The 20,603-nt window shown below is 42.8% G+C and overlaps 1 protein-coding gene across 1 annotated transcript in view; it reads right to left on the bottom strand.

Moving 5' to 3' along the window:
- The window catches only part of NUDT15 (nudix hydrolase 15), a 32,977-nt gene that overhangs the window by 6,938 nt on the left and 5,436 nt on the right, over positions 1-20,603 (bottom strand). Inside the window, exon 2 of the mRNA XM_006083583.3 lies at positions 2,218-2,414. Coding sequence (XP_006083645.1) covers positions 2,218-2,414 — 197 coding nt within the window. The remainder of the gene's footprint in view (positions 1-2,217; positions 2,415-20,603) is intronic.

The raw sequence follows: 20,603 nt of genomic DNA on the forward strand, positions 1-20,603 counted from the left end.
CAAACAAACCAGATACCTGCTTTCAGCAGCCGAGGCCTAAGAGCTGGAGCCAAGCCTCAGAGCTAAAGCTGGCCCAGAATAAAAAAAGAAAAGAAAAAAAGGAGCGGTTGGGAGCTTAAGTCACCCGCTAGCCTGAAAACAGCCCTCAGCCCCTGACCCAGACTGGCCAGGCACCCCAGTGGGGACCCCCACCCTGAAGGGGGTGTGACCAGCTGCAAACAGCCATCATCCCCTCACCCAGGCTGGCCAGGCACCCCAGTGGGGACCCCCACCCTGATCCAGGACACCCTTCAGGGTAAACCAGCCGGCCCCCACCCGTGCACCAGGCCTCTATCCTATATAGTAAAAGGGTAATATGCCTCCCAGCACCGGGATCAGCGGAGCCGCGAGGCCTCCCGGCACCGGAATCAGCGTGACAGGGGGCAGCACCCAAACCCCCTGATCGCCCTGCGGCTCTGTGTGTGACAGGGGGTGGGGCCACAACCTCCCTATCCGCCCTGCTCTGTTCGTGACAGGGGAAGGAGCCCCAACCCCCTGATCAGCCCTGCTCTGTGCCTGATAGGGGGGAGCTCCCCAACCCCCCCGCCCCCACGGGCCCTGCTGTGTGTGTGACGGGGTAGAGCTATAACCTCCCCATCGGCCCTGCCCTGAGTGTGACAGGGTGAGGCGCCCCAACCCCCTGATCCGCCCTGCTCTGTGTGTGACAGGGGGCGGTGCCCCAACTCCCCTATCGGCCCTACTCTGTGAGTGACAGGGGGGAGCTCCTCAACCCCCTGATCGGCCCTGCTCTGTGCGTGACAGGGGGGAGCTCCCCAACCTCCTGATCGACCCTGCTCTGTGTGTGACAGGGTACGGAGCCCCAACCCCCCTGATGGGCCCTGCTCTGTGCGTGACAGGGGGCAGCGCCCCAACCCCCTGATTGGCCCTGCTCTGTGAGTGACAGGGGGAAGCGCCCCAACCCCCTGATTGGACCTACTCTGTGCGTGACAGGGGTGGCGCCGCAACCTCCCCATCGACCCTGCCTTGAGTGTGACAGGGGGCGGTGCCCCAACCCCCCAATCGGCTGTACCCTGAGCGTGACTGAGGGTGGCATCGCAACCTCCCGATCCGCCCTGCTCTGTGCATGACAGGGGGCGGCGCCCCAACTCCCCAATCGGCCCTGCTCTGAGCCCGACCAGGGGCTGCACCTAGGGATTGGGCCTGCCCTCTGCCACCCGGGAGCAGGCATAAGCCAGCAGGTCGTTATCTCCCGAGGGGTCCCAGACTGCGAGAGGGCACAGGCCGGGCTGAGGGACCCCCCCTCCCCCCAAGTGCACAAATTTTTGTGCACCGGGCCTCTAGTTACAATTATAAAGTATCTGCTAACTTGCCACCTTTCCACCTACTAAATTGTAAATCCCAGGAGGTCAGGGACTTCATTCTATACACCACTGTTTCTTTAGTGCCTCTCTAGAACAGTGTCCAGCACACAGTTCTCAGTGGGTGTTTACTGAATGAAAAGAGTCTTCCATAAGAGAAAAGAAATTAAATACTTCCATTACATGAGACCACTTGAATAAACATATGGAAAATAATATAATCAGTAAGTTTGATATTTTTCTCTTTAGTTCCTTTTATCAGATTTGAAGAGATGAAATATGTAAACCCCTTGGAAGAATGCTTAACATGGAATAAATAATAAACATCAGTTATTGCCATTAAAATTTCCAGAGCACTCAATTCAACACAACAGGAACACATAACTGTTTTTTCAGGTTAATCATTCCCTATAAAAAAAATTATTACCTCTCTTGCACAGGTGAGAAAACTGAGAAAGACACATTAAATGTTTTACTTAAAATTATAGTTTGTAAAAAAGATTAAATACTAACAATAAAACTAATATTTACTGAATACTTACTGTGCTCACAAGGTTCTTAAATGTTCTCATTTTCCCCTTACAACAACCCATCTGAGGTAGTTACTATTATCACAGATGAGAAAAGAGGCATAGAGGATAATAACTTCTCCAAGATCACAAATTTCTAAGTGGAAGAATCAAAATGCAAACCAACTCAGACACCAGTTCTCTTTCCTGTTATATCCTTGTGATTCCAGGACTTAAGTATATCTATATCTCTATATGAAGAGAATCTCTGTGGCAACATAATGTAATATTCCTCCAGAAGATATACTTGTCTAAATTTAAAAATGCATTACTATAGATAATTCTCTTACTTTCATTTTTTTCAGGCTCTACATTCTTAGGTTCTGAATCATGAGTCACATCCACCTCTCCTTTCATTAGTATAGTGACATAATGGTAATTCTCCTTCTCAATGAAAGAATTCACAACCGAGGCAAAACGAACATTTTTCAGGTGAAGAGCTGCTTCTTCCCAGGTTTCCCTTTGAGCACATTCTTCCCAGCTTTCACTGGAAAACAGAAACATACTATTGTATTCAATTCTATTCATTTAATTTATTTTTTGCCTAGATATTCCTAGTGTAAAGCAAAAATAACTATAATTGGTTCATTCTTTAAACAATAAATCAAACCCTGCCTTTGACATTCTTTATATACTGTATCTAGTTATCAGGAGAGAAAAAGGACTTCATATTGAATAACAAAAAGTGAACATTTAGGATGGTGGCCAGAAGGATGGCAGTGAGGGAGAGTGTGAATGAGGGAGCAAAAGGAGAGTGTGTGGACGTGTGGTGTGTGTATATGTGTATGTGTCTGAGTGAGGGACAGCTAGATCTTGCAGGACCTTCGAGGGTTAATGGACCAGGCTTCCCTAGCCAGGCAGCCTCTGCTACTGCTGCAATCTCTCCCAGACCACTGGCTCTGCCACAGAGGCTGTGCCATCTTGAAGGGGAGAGCTGCTATGACTGGGAGCCCAGCCTCACCTGCACCGACGGGGCCCTCAGACACCACCCAGGATCCTACAGCTACTCTGGCCAGAGACCTGGTGCCTCAGCTGCCAACCCACGGACACTGGGACTCCAGCCTCCCCTCTGAGGGCTACTATGAGTTCTGGAGCATGCTCCCCTCCTGCCAACCAGACCCTTTAGCCCTGGGCACCAAGACCGCACCAGCAGCTGCTGCCCACCACTGCCCAAGGAGCAGCCGCTGTCCCGTGATCCCCCGAAGGAGCAGTCATCACCCGCGACAGCACGAGGAGCAGCCGCCTTGCGACCACGTGAGGAACAGTGGCAGCCCACAACCACCAGAGGAGCAGCTGACCTGTGAGCAGCCACCACCAGCGATGGCCCAAGGAGCAGCCACCCTGCAAACGCGCAAGGAGCAGCCACCCCGGGACTCCCCAGGGAGCAGCCGCCACCCGTAACCACATGAGGAACAGCAGCCCCATGACTGCCCAAGGACCAGCCACCGCCTGTGACCGCCCAAGGAGGAGCCACCCGACTACCACTCAAGGAGCAGCTGCCCAAGACTGCGTGAGGAGTGGCTGCCCCACTGCCCAAGACCACACGAGGAGCAGTGGCCCCTCAACCACACAAGGAGCAGCCGCCCCACAACCGCCCAAGGAGCAGCCACCACCCGCAACCGCCCGAGGAGCAGCTGCCACCCACAACTGGGCAACCCGCCACCAAGCACACAGCTGCAGCCACAGGCCCCACGTGACTCGACACCTAGATCCTTTGGTGAGAGCAAAAATGGGGAGACAGAAGAACCCCCCCGCCCCCCGCCAAAGGAAAGAAAAGGAGGAATAGCCAGAAAAGGAACTAAATGAAACGGAGGCATACAATGTGTCAGAAAAAAAAGACTTCTGCATAAGGGTCATACAGTTCATAAACCAGAGGGATGAGAAAATCAACAACCTATGTAAGAATCAGGAGAAAATAAAGAGTGATATTGCTACAATAAAAAACATTATGGATGGAAAAACCAAGATGGCGGCATAGGTAAACACTGGAAATTGCTGCCTCCCACAACAACTTCAAAAATACAATGAAAAGACAAAACGGACATCATCCAGAACTACAGGAAGGCTGGCTGAGTGGAAATTCTACAACTAGAAGGAAAGAGAAAAGCACACTGAGATTCAGAGGAGCTGAGGAAGTAAAGTGCAGAGGTAAGGAGGCTCGAGTGCGCGCGCACACGGAAAGGGGCTGGCACCTGAGGACGCGGCTGTCTTTTTGAATCGGGAGGGTGTCACAAGCTCCCGACTGCTCTGAACTCCGGTTCCGGGAAGTCTCTGGGGACCCAGGACTCATACGGGGAGAAACTGGACTGTCTGGCAGCAGGCAGAACTCGGGTCTTGAGGGCGGCTTTCCCTTAGAGGTGCTTGCAGCAATTACCAGGACACTGAGACACGGGGCCCCTTAGGGCAGGACTGAGAATCAGCCATAGCTGCTTGCTCCACCCTGTTGCTTCCGAGACCCCGCCCCACCCAGGCTGCGGCAGAAGCTTTTGCATATGAATGCCCTGGCCCTTTGCAACCTGAAAATTACCTAACAAATTGCAGCTGGGCCAGACAGACCCAAAACTTCCAAGAGAAGGCCCAAGGCCCCACAGCAGCTTGCATTGCTTCACAGCTGGGCCTCATCTGGGCACCTCCAAACCCCAAAAAAGAAAGGGGAATCTGCAGATCTCTTCGTAGTTCCTGCTGGGTAGCCTCAGGCAGAGACTAAATTAGCACCTCCTTAGATCCAAGAGCCAGTGTACCCAGTGGTCAGAGTGGGACCATCCAGATTACAACTCCTCAGATCCATAAGGGACACACTCAGGGGGCAGACTCAGTGAGCACCAAAGCCCCACTGAAGCAAGTCTTGCCCCAGAAGGGTGTCTTCAGCACAGAAGTTCTCCCACTGCAGACACAGCTGATTCTCGCTGCCAATTGGCCTGGAGGTCAATTCCCCCCAGTTTTACCTACAACAATCAAGGCATAACTACAACAAGACTGTGCACAAAGCCCACAAGGGGGTGCACCAAGAATGTCCACCTCAGGTAACTGGGGAAGCTGAGCCACTGGGCCCTACAGGACACCTAGCACACAAAGCCACTCTACCAACACAGGGAAGCATAAAAAATGCGGAGACAAAGAAACAGATCAGAAATGACAGAAATGGAGGAAAGCAAACTACTGGATATAGAGTTCAAAACCACGTTTATAAGGTTTTTCAAGAATTTTCTGGAACCGCCGATAAATTTAGTGAGACCCTGGAGGATATGAAAAAAGACCAACTAGAAATAAGCATACACTGACTGAAATAAAGAATAATATACAGAGATCCAACAGCAGACAAGAGGATCCCAAGAATCAAGTCAAAGATTTGAAATCCGAAGAAACAAAAAATACCCAACTGGAAAAACAAAAAGCAAAAAGAATCCAAAAATATGAAGATAGTGTAAGGAGCCTCTGGGACAACTTCAAGTGTACCAACATCAGAATTATAGGGGTGCCAAAGGAAGAGAGAGAACAAGATATTGAAAACCTATTTGAAGAAATAATGACAGAAAACTTCCCCTACCTGGGGAAAGAAATAGACTTACAAGTCCAGGAAGCGCAGAGAACCCCAAACAAAAGGAATCCAAAGAGGACCACACCAAGACACATCATAATTAAAATGCCAAGAGCAAAAGACAAAGAGAGAATCTTAAAAGCAGCAGGAGAAAAAAAGTCAGTTACCTACAAGGGAGTACCCATACGACTGTCAGCTGATTTCTCAACAGAAACCATGCAGGCCAGAAGAGAGTGGCAAGAAATATTCAAAGTGATGAATAGCAAGAACCTACAACCAAGATTACTTTATCCAGCAAAGCTATCATTCAGAATTGAAGGTCAGATAAAGAGCTTCACAGATAAGAAAAAGCTAAAGGAGTTCATCACCACCAAACCAGCATTATATGGAAATTGCTGAAAAGGTATTCTTTAAGAAGAGGAAGGAGGAAGAAGAAAAAAGGAACTCTTTACCATTTGCCACAGCATGGATGGAACTGGAGAGCATTAAAGCTTAAGTGAAATAAGCCAGTCAGAGAAGGATAAATACTACATGATCTCACTCCTTTGGTGGGATATAATGAACAACATAAACTGGATGAACAAGGACTGATCCAGAGATGGAGAGGCATTGATTGGACTGTCGGGCCTTGGAGGTTTTTGTAGGGGAGGGTGGGGGTAAGGGGGAAAGATACTCCTACCGACTTACATGCAAGCATATAGGCCTAACCAGTGGACACGGACAACGGGGGGGTGAGGGCATGAGGGGGGGGGTTAAAGGGTAACATGGGGATAAGGACACATATGTAATATCTTAATCAATAAAAAATATATTTTTTATATATATATATATATATATATATATATATATATATATATATAACTTAAAAAAAAACACACATTATGGATGTTTTCAACAGTAGACTAGGAGAAGCGGAAGACTGAATTACCAAATTAGAAGACAGGCAAGCAAAACACACCCAATCTGAACTGCAATTGGAGAAAAAAAAAATCAAAAGACAGGAGAGCCTGAGGGAGCTTTGGGACAAATAAAACAAAGCAACAGACGTATATAGGGGTACCAGAAGGACAAGAAGAGGAGCCAGGGTTAGAAAACCTATTTGAAGAAATAATGTAAGAAAACTTCCCTGAATTGAGGAAAAAAATAGCCACACAGAGAGTCCCAACCAAGACGAACCCAAAAAGACCCACACCAAGACACGCCGTAATTACAATGGCAACTGTTAATGACAAAGAGAAAATCTTAAAGGCTGCAAGAGAGAGACGACAGTTACCTACAATGGATCTCCCATCAGATTATCAAATGATTTCTCAACAGAAACACATCAGGCTAGAAAGGAATGGAAGGAAGTATACAAAGTGATGAAAAGCAAGGGACTGAATCCAAGAATACTCTATCCAACAAGGCTATCATTCAAAATAGAAGGGGAAATCAGGAGCTTCACAAACAAAAAAAGGCTAAGGGAGTTTATCAATACCAAGGCAGCAATGCAGGAAATGCTAAAGGGACTGATTTAAAAAGAAGAAAAACAAAAGGGAAGAAGGAACAAGGCACAAAAAATAAAAATGGCTATAAACAAGTACTTATCAATAATAACTTTAAACGTAAATAGCCTAACTGCTCCAATCAAAAAACACCGAGTGGCTGAATGGATAAGAAAACATGACCCATATATATGCTGTCTACAAGAGACCCACCTCAGAACAAGAAACTCACACAGACTGAAAGTGAAGGGATGAAAAAATATTTTTCAGGCAAATAGAAATGAAAAAAAAAAAAGCCATGGTAGCAATACTTATATCTGACAAAATAGACCTCAAAGTGAAGGCCATAACAAGAAATAAAGAAGGCCACCTTATAATACTAAAGAGATCGATACAACAAGAGGATATAACTCTGGTAAACATATATGCACCCAATCCAGGAGCACCCAAATACATTAAAAAAAAAAAAAAAAAAACTTCTGTAAGATATCAAGGGAGAGATCAACAGCAATACGATCATAGTAGGGGACTTTAATACCCCACTGACATCACTAGATAAATCCTCTAGACAACAAATCAGCAAAGAAACAGCAATCCTAAATGACTCACAAGATCAGATGGACTTAATTGACATCTTCAGAACATTTCACCCCAAAGCTACAGAATATACATTCTTCTCAAGTGCACATGAAACATTTTCAGATAGACCACATATTGGGTCACAGGCAAAGTCTCTCCAAATTCAAGAAGATTGAAATCATATCAAGCATCTTCTCAGAACACAATGGCAAAATTTTAGAAATCAACTACAATAAAAACAATAAAAAAAAATTCAAACACTTGGAGGCCGAATAACATGCTATTAAATAATAATTGGGTTACTGAAGAAAACCAAGATGGCAGCATAGGTAAACACCTATACTTGCTGCCTCTCACAACCACATCAAAATTACAACTAAAAGGCAGAATAACTATCATCCAGAACCACGGGAAAGCTGGCAGAGTGGAAGTTCCACAACTAGAGAGATGAAGAAAGCACATTGAGACTGGTAGGCGGTGCGGAGGCGCAGAACGGGCTGGCACCCAGGTGTACAGCTTTTTTAATTGGGAGGGAGATACAAGCTCCAGCTTGCTCTGAACTCCAGTTCTGGGTGAGACTCTGGGGGACCCAGACTCATACGGGAGAAACTGGACTGTCTGGCATAGGGACAGGAATGCAAGGGCGGCTTTCTTTCAGAGGTACTCGCAGCAATCATTATTCCTGTGCAGGGAGGTGGGGATTCGGGGACCTCTCCAGTGCAGGGCTGACTGGCAGCCATTGCTGTTTGCTCCACCCTGGTGATTCCCTGAGACCCGGCCCCACCCAATTTACAACCCCATCCAAGCTGTGCACAGCGGCTTTTGCATACGAATGGCCTGTCCTTTCTCAGCCTAAAACCTGTCAAATAGGCAGCTGCTGGGCGGCCCCAGACAGTGGCTGACTTTGTACCTCCTTGGAGATTCAAGAGCCAGTGTACCCAGTGGTCAGTGTGAGACCATACCGGATTATAACTCTTCACATCCATAAGAGACACACTCAAGGGGCACACTCAGTGAGCACCAAAGCCCCACTGAAGCAAGTCCTGCCCCTAAAGGGTGTCTCCCGCACAGCAGTTCTTCCATTGTAGACATAGCTGGTACTCACAGTCAATCGGCCTGGAGGTCAATTCCTCCCAGTAATACCAACAGCAATCAAGGCTTAACTACAAGAAGACTGTGCACACAGCCCAGAAAGGGGTGCACCAAGAGAGTCCACCTCAGGTGACTGGGGAGGCTGAGCCACTGGGTCCTATAGGACACCTACTACACAAGGTCACTCTATCAACTCAAGGAGACTTAGCAGCTACCCAATACATAGAAATAAACACAGGGAAGCAGCCAAAATGCGAAGACATAGAAACATGTCAAAAATGAAAGAAATGGATAAAAGCAAAATACTGGATATAGAGTTCAAAACCATGGTTATAAGGTTACTCAAGAATCTTCTAGAAACCTCCAAGGAACTTAGTGAGACCTTCAAGGATCTTAGTGAGAATGCCAAAAAAAAAAAAAAAAAGGGAAAAGGACCAGTCAGAAATTAGGCATACACTGACTGAAATAAATACAGAGATTTAACAGTACACTAGAGGATCCCAAGAATCAAGTCAAAGATTTGAAATACGAGGAAGCAAAAAACACCCAACCGGAAAAGGAAAAAGAAAAAAGAATCCAAAAATATGAAGATAGTGTAAGGAGCCTCTGGGACAACTTTAAGCGTACAAACATCTGAATTATGGGGGTGCCAGAAGAAGAGAGAGAACAAGATATTGAAAACCTATTTGAAGAAATAATGACAGAAAACTTCCCCTACCTGGTAAAAGAAATAGACTTACAAGTCCAGGAAGTGCAGAGAACCCCAAACAAGAGGAATCCAAAGAGGACCACACCAAGACACATCATAATTAAAATGCCAAGGGCAAAAGACAAAGAGAGAATCTTAAAAGCAACAAGAAAAAAACAGTTAGTTACCTACAAGGGAAAACCCATAAAACTATCAGCTGATTTCTCAACAGACACTATGAAGGCCAGAAGGGAGTGGCAAGAAATATTCAAAGTGATGAATAGCAAGAACCTAAAACCAAGATTACTCTACCCAGCAAAGCTATCATGCAGAATTGAAGGTCAGATAAAGAGCTTCACAGACAAGAAAAAGCTAAAGGAGTTCATCACCACCAAACCAGGATTATATGAAATGCTGAAGGGTATTCTTTAAGAAGAGGAAGAAGAAAAAGAAGATAAAGATAAAAAATTATGAACAAAGTGACAACAAATACATATCTATTAACAAGTGAAACTAAAAAACAAATGAATAAAAAATCTGAACTGGTTAATGTAATAGAATCAGGGGCATGGCAACGGAGTCTCGGGCGGGGGAGAGGATGTGGGGGTGCAGGAAGAAATTAGACAAAGAGCTTACACCTATGGACGAGGACAGTGGGCAAAGGCCTGGGGAGGGGTGGGAACTGGGTAGAGGGGAGCTATAGGGGAAAAAGGAGGAACATTTGTAATAATCTGAACAATAAAGATTTTAAAGATAAATAAATAATTGGGTTACCAAAGAGATCAAAGAAGAAATTAAAAACATCCTAGAAATGAATGACAATGAAAACACAACAACCCAAAACCTATGGGACAGAGTGAAAGCAGTCCTGAGAGTTCACAGAATTACAAGCAGCCTCAAAAAACAAGAAAAACTGGTAATAAATTATCTAACACTACAACTTAAAGAATTAGAAAGAGAGCAACGAGAAAATCCCAGTGTAAGTAGAAGGAAGGAGATAATAAAGAGCAGAAATATATGAAATAGAGACCAAAAATAAAACAATACAAAAGATCAATGAAACCAAGAGCTGGTTCTTTGAAAGGATAAACAAGATTGATGAACCTCTAGCCAGACTCACCAAAAAGCAAAGAGACAGGACTCAAATAAACAAAATCAGAAATGAAAGAGGCGCAACAACACAGACCCCACAGAAATACAAAAGATTGTAAAAAAATATAGTACAAACAACTGTACTACAACAAACTGGACAACCTAGATGAAATGGACATATTCCTAGAAAAATACCACCTTCCAACAACAGGTCGATAACTACCAGGAAATTGAAGCAGTCATCAAAAAACTTCCAGCAAACAAAATCCCAGGACCAGATGGCTTCACAGGGGAGTTTTACCAAACACTGAAAGAAGAATTAAAAACTATCCTTCTCAGACTATTCAAAAAAATTCAAGAGGAAGGCACACTTCCAAACTCTTTCTATGAAGCCAGCATTACCCTCATCCCAAAACCAGATAAGGACACTACAAAGAAAGAGAATTACATGCCAATATCCCTGATGAACATAGATGCTAAAATCCTCAACAAAATTCTAGCAAATCAGATCCAGCATTATATTAGAAAGATGATACACCATGACCAAGTGAGATTTATTCCAGGGATGCAACAAGGATGGTACAACATCCACAAATCAATAAACGTGATACATGACATAAACAAATTGAGAGACAAAAATCGCATAATTAAATCAATTGATGCAGAAAAGGCATTTGACAAAATCCAACACCCTTTCCTGATAAAAACTCTCAGCAAAGTGGGTATAGAGCAGTGATGGCGAACCTTTTGAGCTCGGGGTGTCAGCATTTTGAAAAACCCTAACTTAACTCTGGTGCCGTGTCACATACAGAAATTTTTTGATATTTGCAACCATAGTAAAACAAAGACTTACATTTTTGATATTTATTTTATATATTTAAATGCCATTTAACAAAGAAAAATCAACCAAAAAAATGAGTTCGCGTGTCATAGGTTCGCCATCACTGGTATAGAGGATTCATACCTCAACATAATAAAAGCCTTATATGACAAACCTATAGCCAACATCATACTCAATGGGCAAAAACTAAAACCATTTCCCCCAAGAACCCTAAGAACAAGACAGAGATGCCCACTTTCACCACTCATGTTCGACATAGTACTGGAAATGCTAGCCATAGTGATCAGAAAAGAAGAAGAAATAAAAGGCATCCAAGTCGGAAAAGAAGTAAAATTGTCAGTATTCGCAGATGACATGATATTGTACATAGAAAACCCTAAAGACTCCAACAAAAAACTGCAAAAACTAATAAATGAATTCGGCAATGTAGCAGGATACAAAATTAACACCCAGAAATCTATGGCTTTTTTATATACCCATAATGAGCTTACAGAAAGAGAAACTTTTAAAAAATCCCATTTATCATTGCAACAAAAAAATTAAGATAACTAGGAATAAATTTAACAAAGGAGGTAAAGGACCTGTACTCAGAATATTACAGGACACTGAAAAAAGAGATAGAGGAAGACATAAATAAATGGTATATACCATGTTCATGGATTGGTAGAATCAACATCATTAAAATGTCCATACTATCCAAAGCAATATAAATTCAATGCAATCCCCATTAAAATACCAACAGCATACTACAAAGACCTAGAACAAACTCTCCAAAAATTCGTCTGGAATAAAAAAACAAAAAACAAACAAACAAAAAAAATGAATAGCTGCAGCAATCTTGAGAAAGAAGAACAAAGTTGGAGGGATCACAATACCAGATATCAAGCTATATTACAAAGTCACTGTTCTCAAAACTTCCTGGTACTGGCACAAGAACAGACATATAGCGCAGTGGAACCAAACAGAGAACCCAGAAATCAACCCAAGCCATTATGCTCAATTAATATTTGACAAAGGAGACAACAGCATACAATGGAGTCAAGACAGCTTCTTCAATAGTGGTGTTGGGAAAATTGGACAGATACATGCAACAAAATGAAAGTAGACTACCAACTTACACCATACACAAAAATAAACTCAAAATGGATAAAGACCTTAAACGTAAGATGGGAAACCATAAAAATCCTAGAAGTCATAGGCAGAAAAATAGCAAATATTTGTCGTAGCAATATCTTTACCGATACAGCTCCTAGGAAAATGGAAACTAAGGAGAAAATAAACAAATGGGACTACATCAAATTAAAAAGCTTCTGCACAGCAAAAGAAACCATCAACAAAACAACAAGAAAGCCCACTGCATGCAAGAACATATTTGCCAATGTTATCTCTGATAAGGGTTTAATCTCCAAAATGTATAGGGAACTCATACAACTTAACAAAAGGAAGATAAACAATCCAATCAAAAAATGGGCAAAGGACCTAAACAGACACTTTTCGAAAGAAGACATATAGAAGGCCAAGAGCCCTGACTGGTTTGGCTCAATGGATAGAGCATCGGCCTGCGGACTGAAGGGTCCCAGGTTCAATTCCAGTCAAGGGCATGTACCTTGGTTGCGGGCACATCCCCAGTAGGGGGTGTGCAGGAGGCAGCTGATCGATGTTTCTCTCTCATCGATGTTTCTAACTCTCTATCCCTCTCCCTTCCTCTCCGGAAAAAATCAATAAAATGTATTAAAAAAAAAAAAGTAGGCCAAGAAACATATGAAAACATGCTCAAGACACTAATCATCTGAGAGATGCAAATCAAAATAACAATGAGGTACCATCTCACACCTGTCAGAATGGCTATTATCAACAAATCAACAAATGACAAGTGCTGGCAAGGATGCGGAGAAAAAGGAACCTTCTTGCACTGCTGGTGGGAATGCAAACTGGTGCAGCCACTGTGGAAAACAGTATGGTGTTTCCTCAAAAAATTAAAAATGGAACTTCCATTTCACCTAGTAATCCCACTTCTAGGGATATATCCCAAGAAAACAGAAACAACAGTCACAAAGACATATGTACCCCTATGTTCACAGCAGCACAATTTACAATAGCTAAGATTTGGAAACAGCCTAAGGGCCCATCAGCAGATGAGTGGATTAGAAAACCGTGGTACATCTACACAATGGAATACTACGCTGCTGTAAAAAAGAAGGAATTCTACCATTTGCAACAGCATGGATGGAACTGGAGAACACATTATGCTAAGCAAAATAAGCCAATCAGAGAAAGATAAATATCACATGATTTCACTCATTTGTGGAATATAAAGAACAACATAAACTGATGAACATAAATAGAACCAGAGTCATAGAAGCATCGAACAGACTGTCCAACCTATGAGGGAAGGCAGGGAGTGATAGGGTCAGAGATCAACCAAAGAACATGTATGCATGCATATGAGCATAACCAATGGACACAGACGGGGGGGTGGGGGGGGGACAGGGCATGTGCTGGGGGGTGGGGGCAGCTGGGGAGAGGTCAATGGGGAAAAAGGAGACATGTAATATTTTTAAAAATAAAGAATTTAAATTATAAAAAAAAAAAGTGAACATTTAGTCAATTCAGTACTAGTTCAGATGCCTGGAAGCAGTATGCAACCAGGAGGCAGTTTAGTATATTAGTTAAGAGCACAGGCTTTGAAGTCAATTAGACCTAGGTTTGAGTTTGAAGTACCTTACTTCCTACCTTGGATAAATAAAAAGAGAATAATGTTAGTTTCTCATGGGGTTGTTGTAAGTGTATCAAGAAGTGGGCTATGTCTTTTGCCTATAGTCTCAGAATATTTCAGTTTAAGCCTCAAAATTGAGAACAATAGGCAATATGCAACTCTAAATTACAAAGAGTACAGCAAAAGAGCAAACATGCCATGTGAACTCTAGGGTTTGCTAAGAAAGGCCAGACTACTCACCCTACCCAGTCTACACTGAAAATCAGGAGATCTTTGGGAGGGAGGAAAGTTGTGAGTTTTCACCTTGGTAGGAATGTTTCTCTTCATCCTGATGACAGGCCAACTCTGCCCCTAAATCAAGTTAGGGGCACTCCAGGAGAATTAGTCCTAGAGACTGGGTGTGACTCCCAAGAAGGAGATACTGGTCATGTCACTCCTCTGCTGAAGACATGGATGGTGAGTTGCAGAAACTCAAAGGCCTATCTCAATGCACCAGAGTAGAGGTGGCAGGAGGGTTAAGAGCCCTTGGTGTGTAGGGATGCATGTGACACAGAAGCTGATTCTTATCCCCACTTTGGAAATTTGGAAAGAAAGAGACTGGCTAGAGCAGCCCATAATAATTGAGCAAGGAAAAAGGGCAGCAGTGAACGCATTATTCCCATTGTGAATTTCCTATGGGCCAAGCAGATGCTACAACAGACTGCTGGGGACTCCAGCAGAAAGAAAATGTAGGGTGGTGTGCTAAAAGCAAGAGCTAGCAGAGGGGAACCAGTGTCATAATAAGTCAGTCACCTATGTCAGGGAATTGTGTGGTGTAGAAATCCTTGAAAGACTTCCAGACAACCAACAAACATATCTTGAGAAAGAGAGCACACAGATGAATAATGCACCCAGAGAGCACCAATTGATGGATTACAGCAGTACCAGTCCTTAAAAGGTTTGCCCACTTCCCTCCTTCCCCAATATACTATAGAAGTAAAGAAATTAGAAACAGTGAGGAGTAAATGGAAAAAGAGCAAAACAATGGCTCATACCTCCTTTCCCCATCACAGATCAGAGATAAATACTCGCAAGTGGATCATAATTGCCAAAATGTGATTTATTTTTATAATCAAGAGACAGGAAAACAACAGAATTTACAGGAAATATCATGAAGCAGAAGAAATGGGAAAGACAAATTATATTTGAAAACAACAGGAGAAAATAAAGCCATTTCCTGTGGGGTTTTTCCCCCTAAAATTTAGCCCACTCAGTATACCAGTTATATAAAGATAAGTAAAAACATACATGTGAAGAACTTAGCATGATATCTAGCACTTAGTAAAACTCATTACAGTCCAATGTTGGCTCTTATCAGTCAATAATTCAGTCAAGACTTCAATATTATCTTGTGTTATTATTAAGATTGCTATCTCTAGCCATTTCTCTAGTACAGTGATGGCGAACCTTTTGAGCTCGGCATGCCAGCATTTTGAAAAACCCTAACTTAACTCTGGTGCCGTGTCACATATAGAAATGTTTTGATATTTGCAACCATAGTAAAACAAAGACTTATATTTTTGATATTTATTTTATGTATTTAAATGCCATTTAACAAAGAAAAATCAACCAAAAAAATGAGTTCGCGTGTCACCTCTGACACACATGTCATAGGTTCGCCATCACTGCTCTAGTAATTATACATTCTAAGTAGAGCTTAGTTTGTGATCTAATTTTGGCTAATCCCCAAAAACAACTGACAAAGTTATATGGTGTGCCTTCTGGGCAACTTGCTTCTTAATCTAGAAATTTTATTATTTGTTAACTGATGGTCTACTTTAATTCCCTGAAAATAATAAACTTACAGATGCTCTTTAAATTCTGAAGACCATTAAAAAATTCCACATGGTAAAGATCATAAGAATTCCACAGTTTATAAAGAACAAAGTCTGTTAAAAGGCACTAGGATCAGAGCATTTGAGATCTTGCTCTCCAGCAGATATCATCAGTTTGGCTCAAATAAACTCATAAAATTTCTCAAAAAAAAAAAAAAGCACTAGGATAATTTCCCTACTTCTACCATTTTATAAAAAATAGGTGAACCAGAGGATTCCAAAATGTTGGCGGAGTAAGTGGAAGCTACACTAACACTCTCCCAGGACCAAACTGGAAATACAATTAAATTACAGAAAAACTACCCTGAAAAATCAACTGAAGACTAGCTGGAGAGAACCTGAAAATCAAAGATGGAAAGTGAAGACCACATAGAGACTGGTAGGAAGGGCAGAGGTGTGAAAGGGCTGGCCGGGCTCCCACAGACAGCAGCTGAAGTTTCTGAGGGATATCTCAGCTGTGGGGGGTTCCGACTGAGAACTCTGGGGTCTAATCCCCAAGCTGGGCTCCCCAGCCCAGAGCACCAGAGTGAGAAAGGTGCCCACTTAACATCTGGCTGTGAAAAGGAGCAGGGTTTCTGTCTGCCAACGAGAGATGGCTGGAAATGCAAGCACCGTCTTAAAGGGCCAATGCACAAAATTTCGTGTGCAGCCACTCTCCTTAGGCTCCGGCAGAGGGAGCAGAATGGACTAGAGCAGTGTGAGCAAAAGCCAGGACTCGGGGCACTGGGGTTGGAGCTCAGAGAGCAGCCACCCCAGTCTGCTGTGCTGAGTCATTCCCTCACCATTCCCTCATGCTGCAGAAGAGATTTTTCTCAGGCAGACCTTTGCTATTCAGGCAGTTTTTGCCTGAGGGGAAGGAAATTGCCTCACCCTGTTGGAAGACCTCTCGCTCCACCCTGTAGTCCAAGCATGTCAAACTCAAAGGCTAACAGGGGCCAAATAAAGAAGGTTTAAGTTTATGTGAGCCGCAAAAAAACAAAAACTTCTATTTTCATAAAAAGTAGGTTTATTTCTATAGAGACATGCTGAATACAAAGGGCTGAAGGAAATGAGTAATCATTAACATAACAGAACATTTTAATAAAAATTAATATTTTTTCTTGAACATTAACTTTTTTTTAAATATATTTTATTGATTTTTTTTTACAGAGAGGAAGGGAGAGAGATAGAGAGTTAGAAACATCGATGAGAGAGAAACATCGACCAGCTGCCTCCTGCACATCTCCTACTGGGGATGTGCCCGCAACCCAAGTACATGCCCTTGACCGGAATCGAACCTGGGACCTTTCAGTCCGCAGGCCGACGCTCTATCCACTGAGCCAAACCGGTTTCGGCTTGAACATTAACTTATCAGACCCTGAATAACTGCACAAATTAATAAGTGTAAAGCAAATAAACCTATTTTTCTTGTTCTCTGAAAGCGAAATATTTCCTGTTGCACATATCAAACAAGTCAGTCCAAGATTAATGACGTGGCAATCGGCTGCTAAAATATTCACTGCTAGTATTAGTGGAGAGAAATTGGTGTGCCTGCATGTAAGACATGTAAGGGGAATGATTGCAACATGATTATAGTAATCAGTCATTAGCAAGCACTGTAGTTCGTAGTCAATAATTATGTATAACAGGTTATTGTAAAAATTAAGTTATGAAATTTTCATTAAAACGTTTCTTACAGCCGAAACCGGTTTGGCTCAGTGGATAGAGCGTTGGCCTGCGGACTGAGAGGTCCCAGGTTCGATTCCGGTCAAGGGCATGTACCTTGGTTGCGGGCACATCCCCGGTGGGAGGTGTGCAGGAGGCAGCTGATCGATGTTTCTCTCTCATCGATGTTTCTGGCTCTCTATCTCTCTCCCTTCCTCTCTGTAAAAAATCAATAAAATATATTTAAAAACAAACAAAAAAAAAACGTTTCTTACATATTATCATATTGGCTGGGCTGCAAAAATATTTGTTGTGGGTCGCATGTGGGCTGTGAGTTTGACATGCTTGCTGTAGTTGATAGCCTGAGGCTAATCAAGTCTGAGTGTCAATGTGACTGCAGGCAGAGGAAGGTCTCTGGAGGCTTTAAGTATTTGTGTGATCCAATCCTGGGCACGAAATTAGGAAAAGCAGACGGTGGTGCACACCGTGGTTCTTTCCAAAGGCACCCAGCCCCCGCAGAGGGAGCCACAACCTGTGGGTTGCTGATAGCTCAAAACAGGGAACTCAGGGCCAGTCACAAACAGCATCTGATGTTGTTCTGCACTAGAGATTGGGAGGTGTAGCAGATAGGTAGCCAAAATGGGGAGACAAAAAGAAATTCCAAATGAAAGAACAAGAGAATTCTACAGAAGAAGAGCTAAACGAAATGGAGATAAGAAATTTATCAGACATAGCGTTCAGAATAATGGTGGCAGAGATGCTCACCAATATGAATAAATATATAAAAACTATGAAGAATGACACAGCACTAATAAAGAGCACATTGGAAGGAATACACAGCAGATTAGGGGAAGCCAATGATCAGATCAGTGAATTAGAAGACAGGGTAGGGAAAAATCACTCAATCAGAAAACCAAAAAGAAAAAAAACAAAATTTAAAAACAGGGGACAGCTTAAGGGAGCTGTGGAACAACATGAAACATTATAATATTCCCATCATTGGAATACCAAAAGGAGATGAAAGTTAGCAAGGGATAGAAAACGTGTTTGAATAAATAATGGCAGAAAACTTCCCTAACCTGGTGAAAAAAGAAGTCACACAAGTTCAGGAGACACAGAGAGTCCCAAGCAAGAAGAACTCTAAAAGGCCCATGCTCTGACACATCATAATTAAAATGCCAAAAATTAAATCTTAAAGGCAGCAAGAGAAAAGCAAACTGTTACCTACACAGGAGTTCCCATAAGCCTGTCACCTGATTTCTCATCAGAAACTCTACAGGCATAATGTATTCAAAGTAATGAAAAGCAAGGATCTGAAATCAAGATTACTATATCCAACAAGACTATCATTCAAAGCTGATGGTGAAATAAAGAGCTTCCCAGATCAAAAAAAAAAAAAAGGCTAAAGGAGTATATAATCACCAAACCAGCATTGCAAGAAATGCTAAAGAGACTGCTGTAATGAGAAGAAATAGAGAGAAAGAAACATAGGTACAGAGTTAAAATGGCAATAAATAAGTACCTATCAAATAATAACCTTAAATGTAAAAGGGTTAAATGCTCCAATCAAAAGACCTAGGATAGCTGAATGGATTCAAATATGTGACCCAATTATGTGCTACCTACAAGAGACCCAACTCAGAACAAAAGATTCACACAGGATGAGAGTGAAGGGATTGAAAAAAAGCTTCAATGCAAATAGAAACGAAAAAAAGCTGAAGTAGCAACACTCATATCAGACAAAATAGACTTCAAAATGAAGGCCATCAAAAGAGACAACAAAGGTCACTACATAATACTAAAGGGATCAATGCAACATGAGTTTATAAACCTGATAAACATATTTGCACCCAATACAGGAACACCTAAATATATATAAAAAAAAAAACTTCTAGAGGAGTTTAAGGGAGGGATTGACAGCAATACAGTCATAGTTGGGGACTTTAACACCCCCCTGACTTCACTGGATAGATCTTCTAGACAAAAAATTAACAAGGAAACAGTGACTGTAAATGATACACTGGATTAGATGGATTTAATTGACATTTATAGACCATTCCACCCCAAAGGTATGAAATATACATTCTTCTAGAGTGCACATGGGTCATTCTCAAAGACAGACCACACATTAGGGCACAAAACAAGTCTCTACAAGTTCAAGAAAATTTAAATCATATCAATCATCTTCTCAGATCACAATGAAATAAAATTAGAAATCAACTAAAGCAATTACACCCAAAAACATTCAAACACATGTAGGCTAAATAGCATGTTATTAATCAATAAATGGGTTGCCCAAGAGATCAATAAAGAAACCACAAACTTCCTGGAAACAAATTAAAATGAGCACACAATGCCGAACCGGTTTGGCTCAGTGGATAGAGCGTCGGCCTGCAGACTGAAGGGTCCCAGGTTCGATTCCGGTCAAGGGCAGGTACCGTGGTTGCGGGCACATCCCCAGTAGGGGGCGTGCAGGAGGCAGCTGATCGATCTCTCTCATCGATGTTTCTAACTCTCTATACCTCTCCCTTCTTCTCTGTAAAAAATCAATAAAATATATATTTTTAAAAAAAGAGTGAATTAAAAAATAAAATAAAATAAGCACACAAAATCTATGGGACACAGTGAAAGCAGTCCTAAAGGGAAGTTCATAGCACTACAGGCCTACCTCAAGAAACAAGATAAATCCTATATAATAAAAGGGTAATATGCAAATTGACACTAATGGCAGAACAACCGGGAATGACTGGGAACGACCCGTCGCTATGACATGCACTGACCACCAAAGGGCAGATGCTCAACGCAGGAGCTGCTCCCTGGTGGTCAGTGCACTTCCACAGGGGAAGCGCTGCTCAGCCAGAAGCCAGCTCATGGCTGGCCAGCGCAGCAGCAGTGGTGAAAGCCTCTCCCATCTCTGTAGCAGCACGAAGGATGTTGGACATCCCCCAAGGGCTCCCAGCTGCCAGAGGGATGTCTGACTGCCAGCTTAGGCCCGATCCCCCGGGGAGTGGGCCTAAGCCATCAGTCGGACATCCCCCAAGGGGTCCTGGACTGTGAGAGGGCGCAGACCGGGCTGAGGGACCGCTCCCCCAAGTGCACAAATTTTTGTGCAGTAGGCCTCTAGTTAA

This window comes from Myotis lucifugus, unplaced genomic scaffold, assembly GCF_000147115.1.
Source record: "Myotis lucifugus unplaced genomic scaffold, Myoluc2.0 scaffold_7, whole genome shotgun sequence".
NCBI classification, from domain to species: Eukaryota; Metazoa; Chordata; class Mammalia; order Chiroptera; family Vespertilionidae; genus Myotis; species Myotis lucifugus.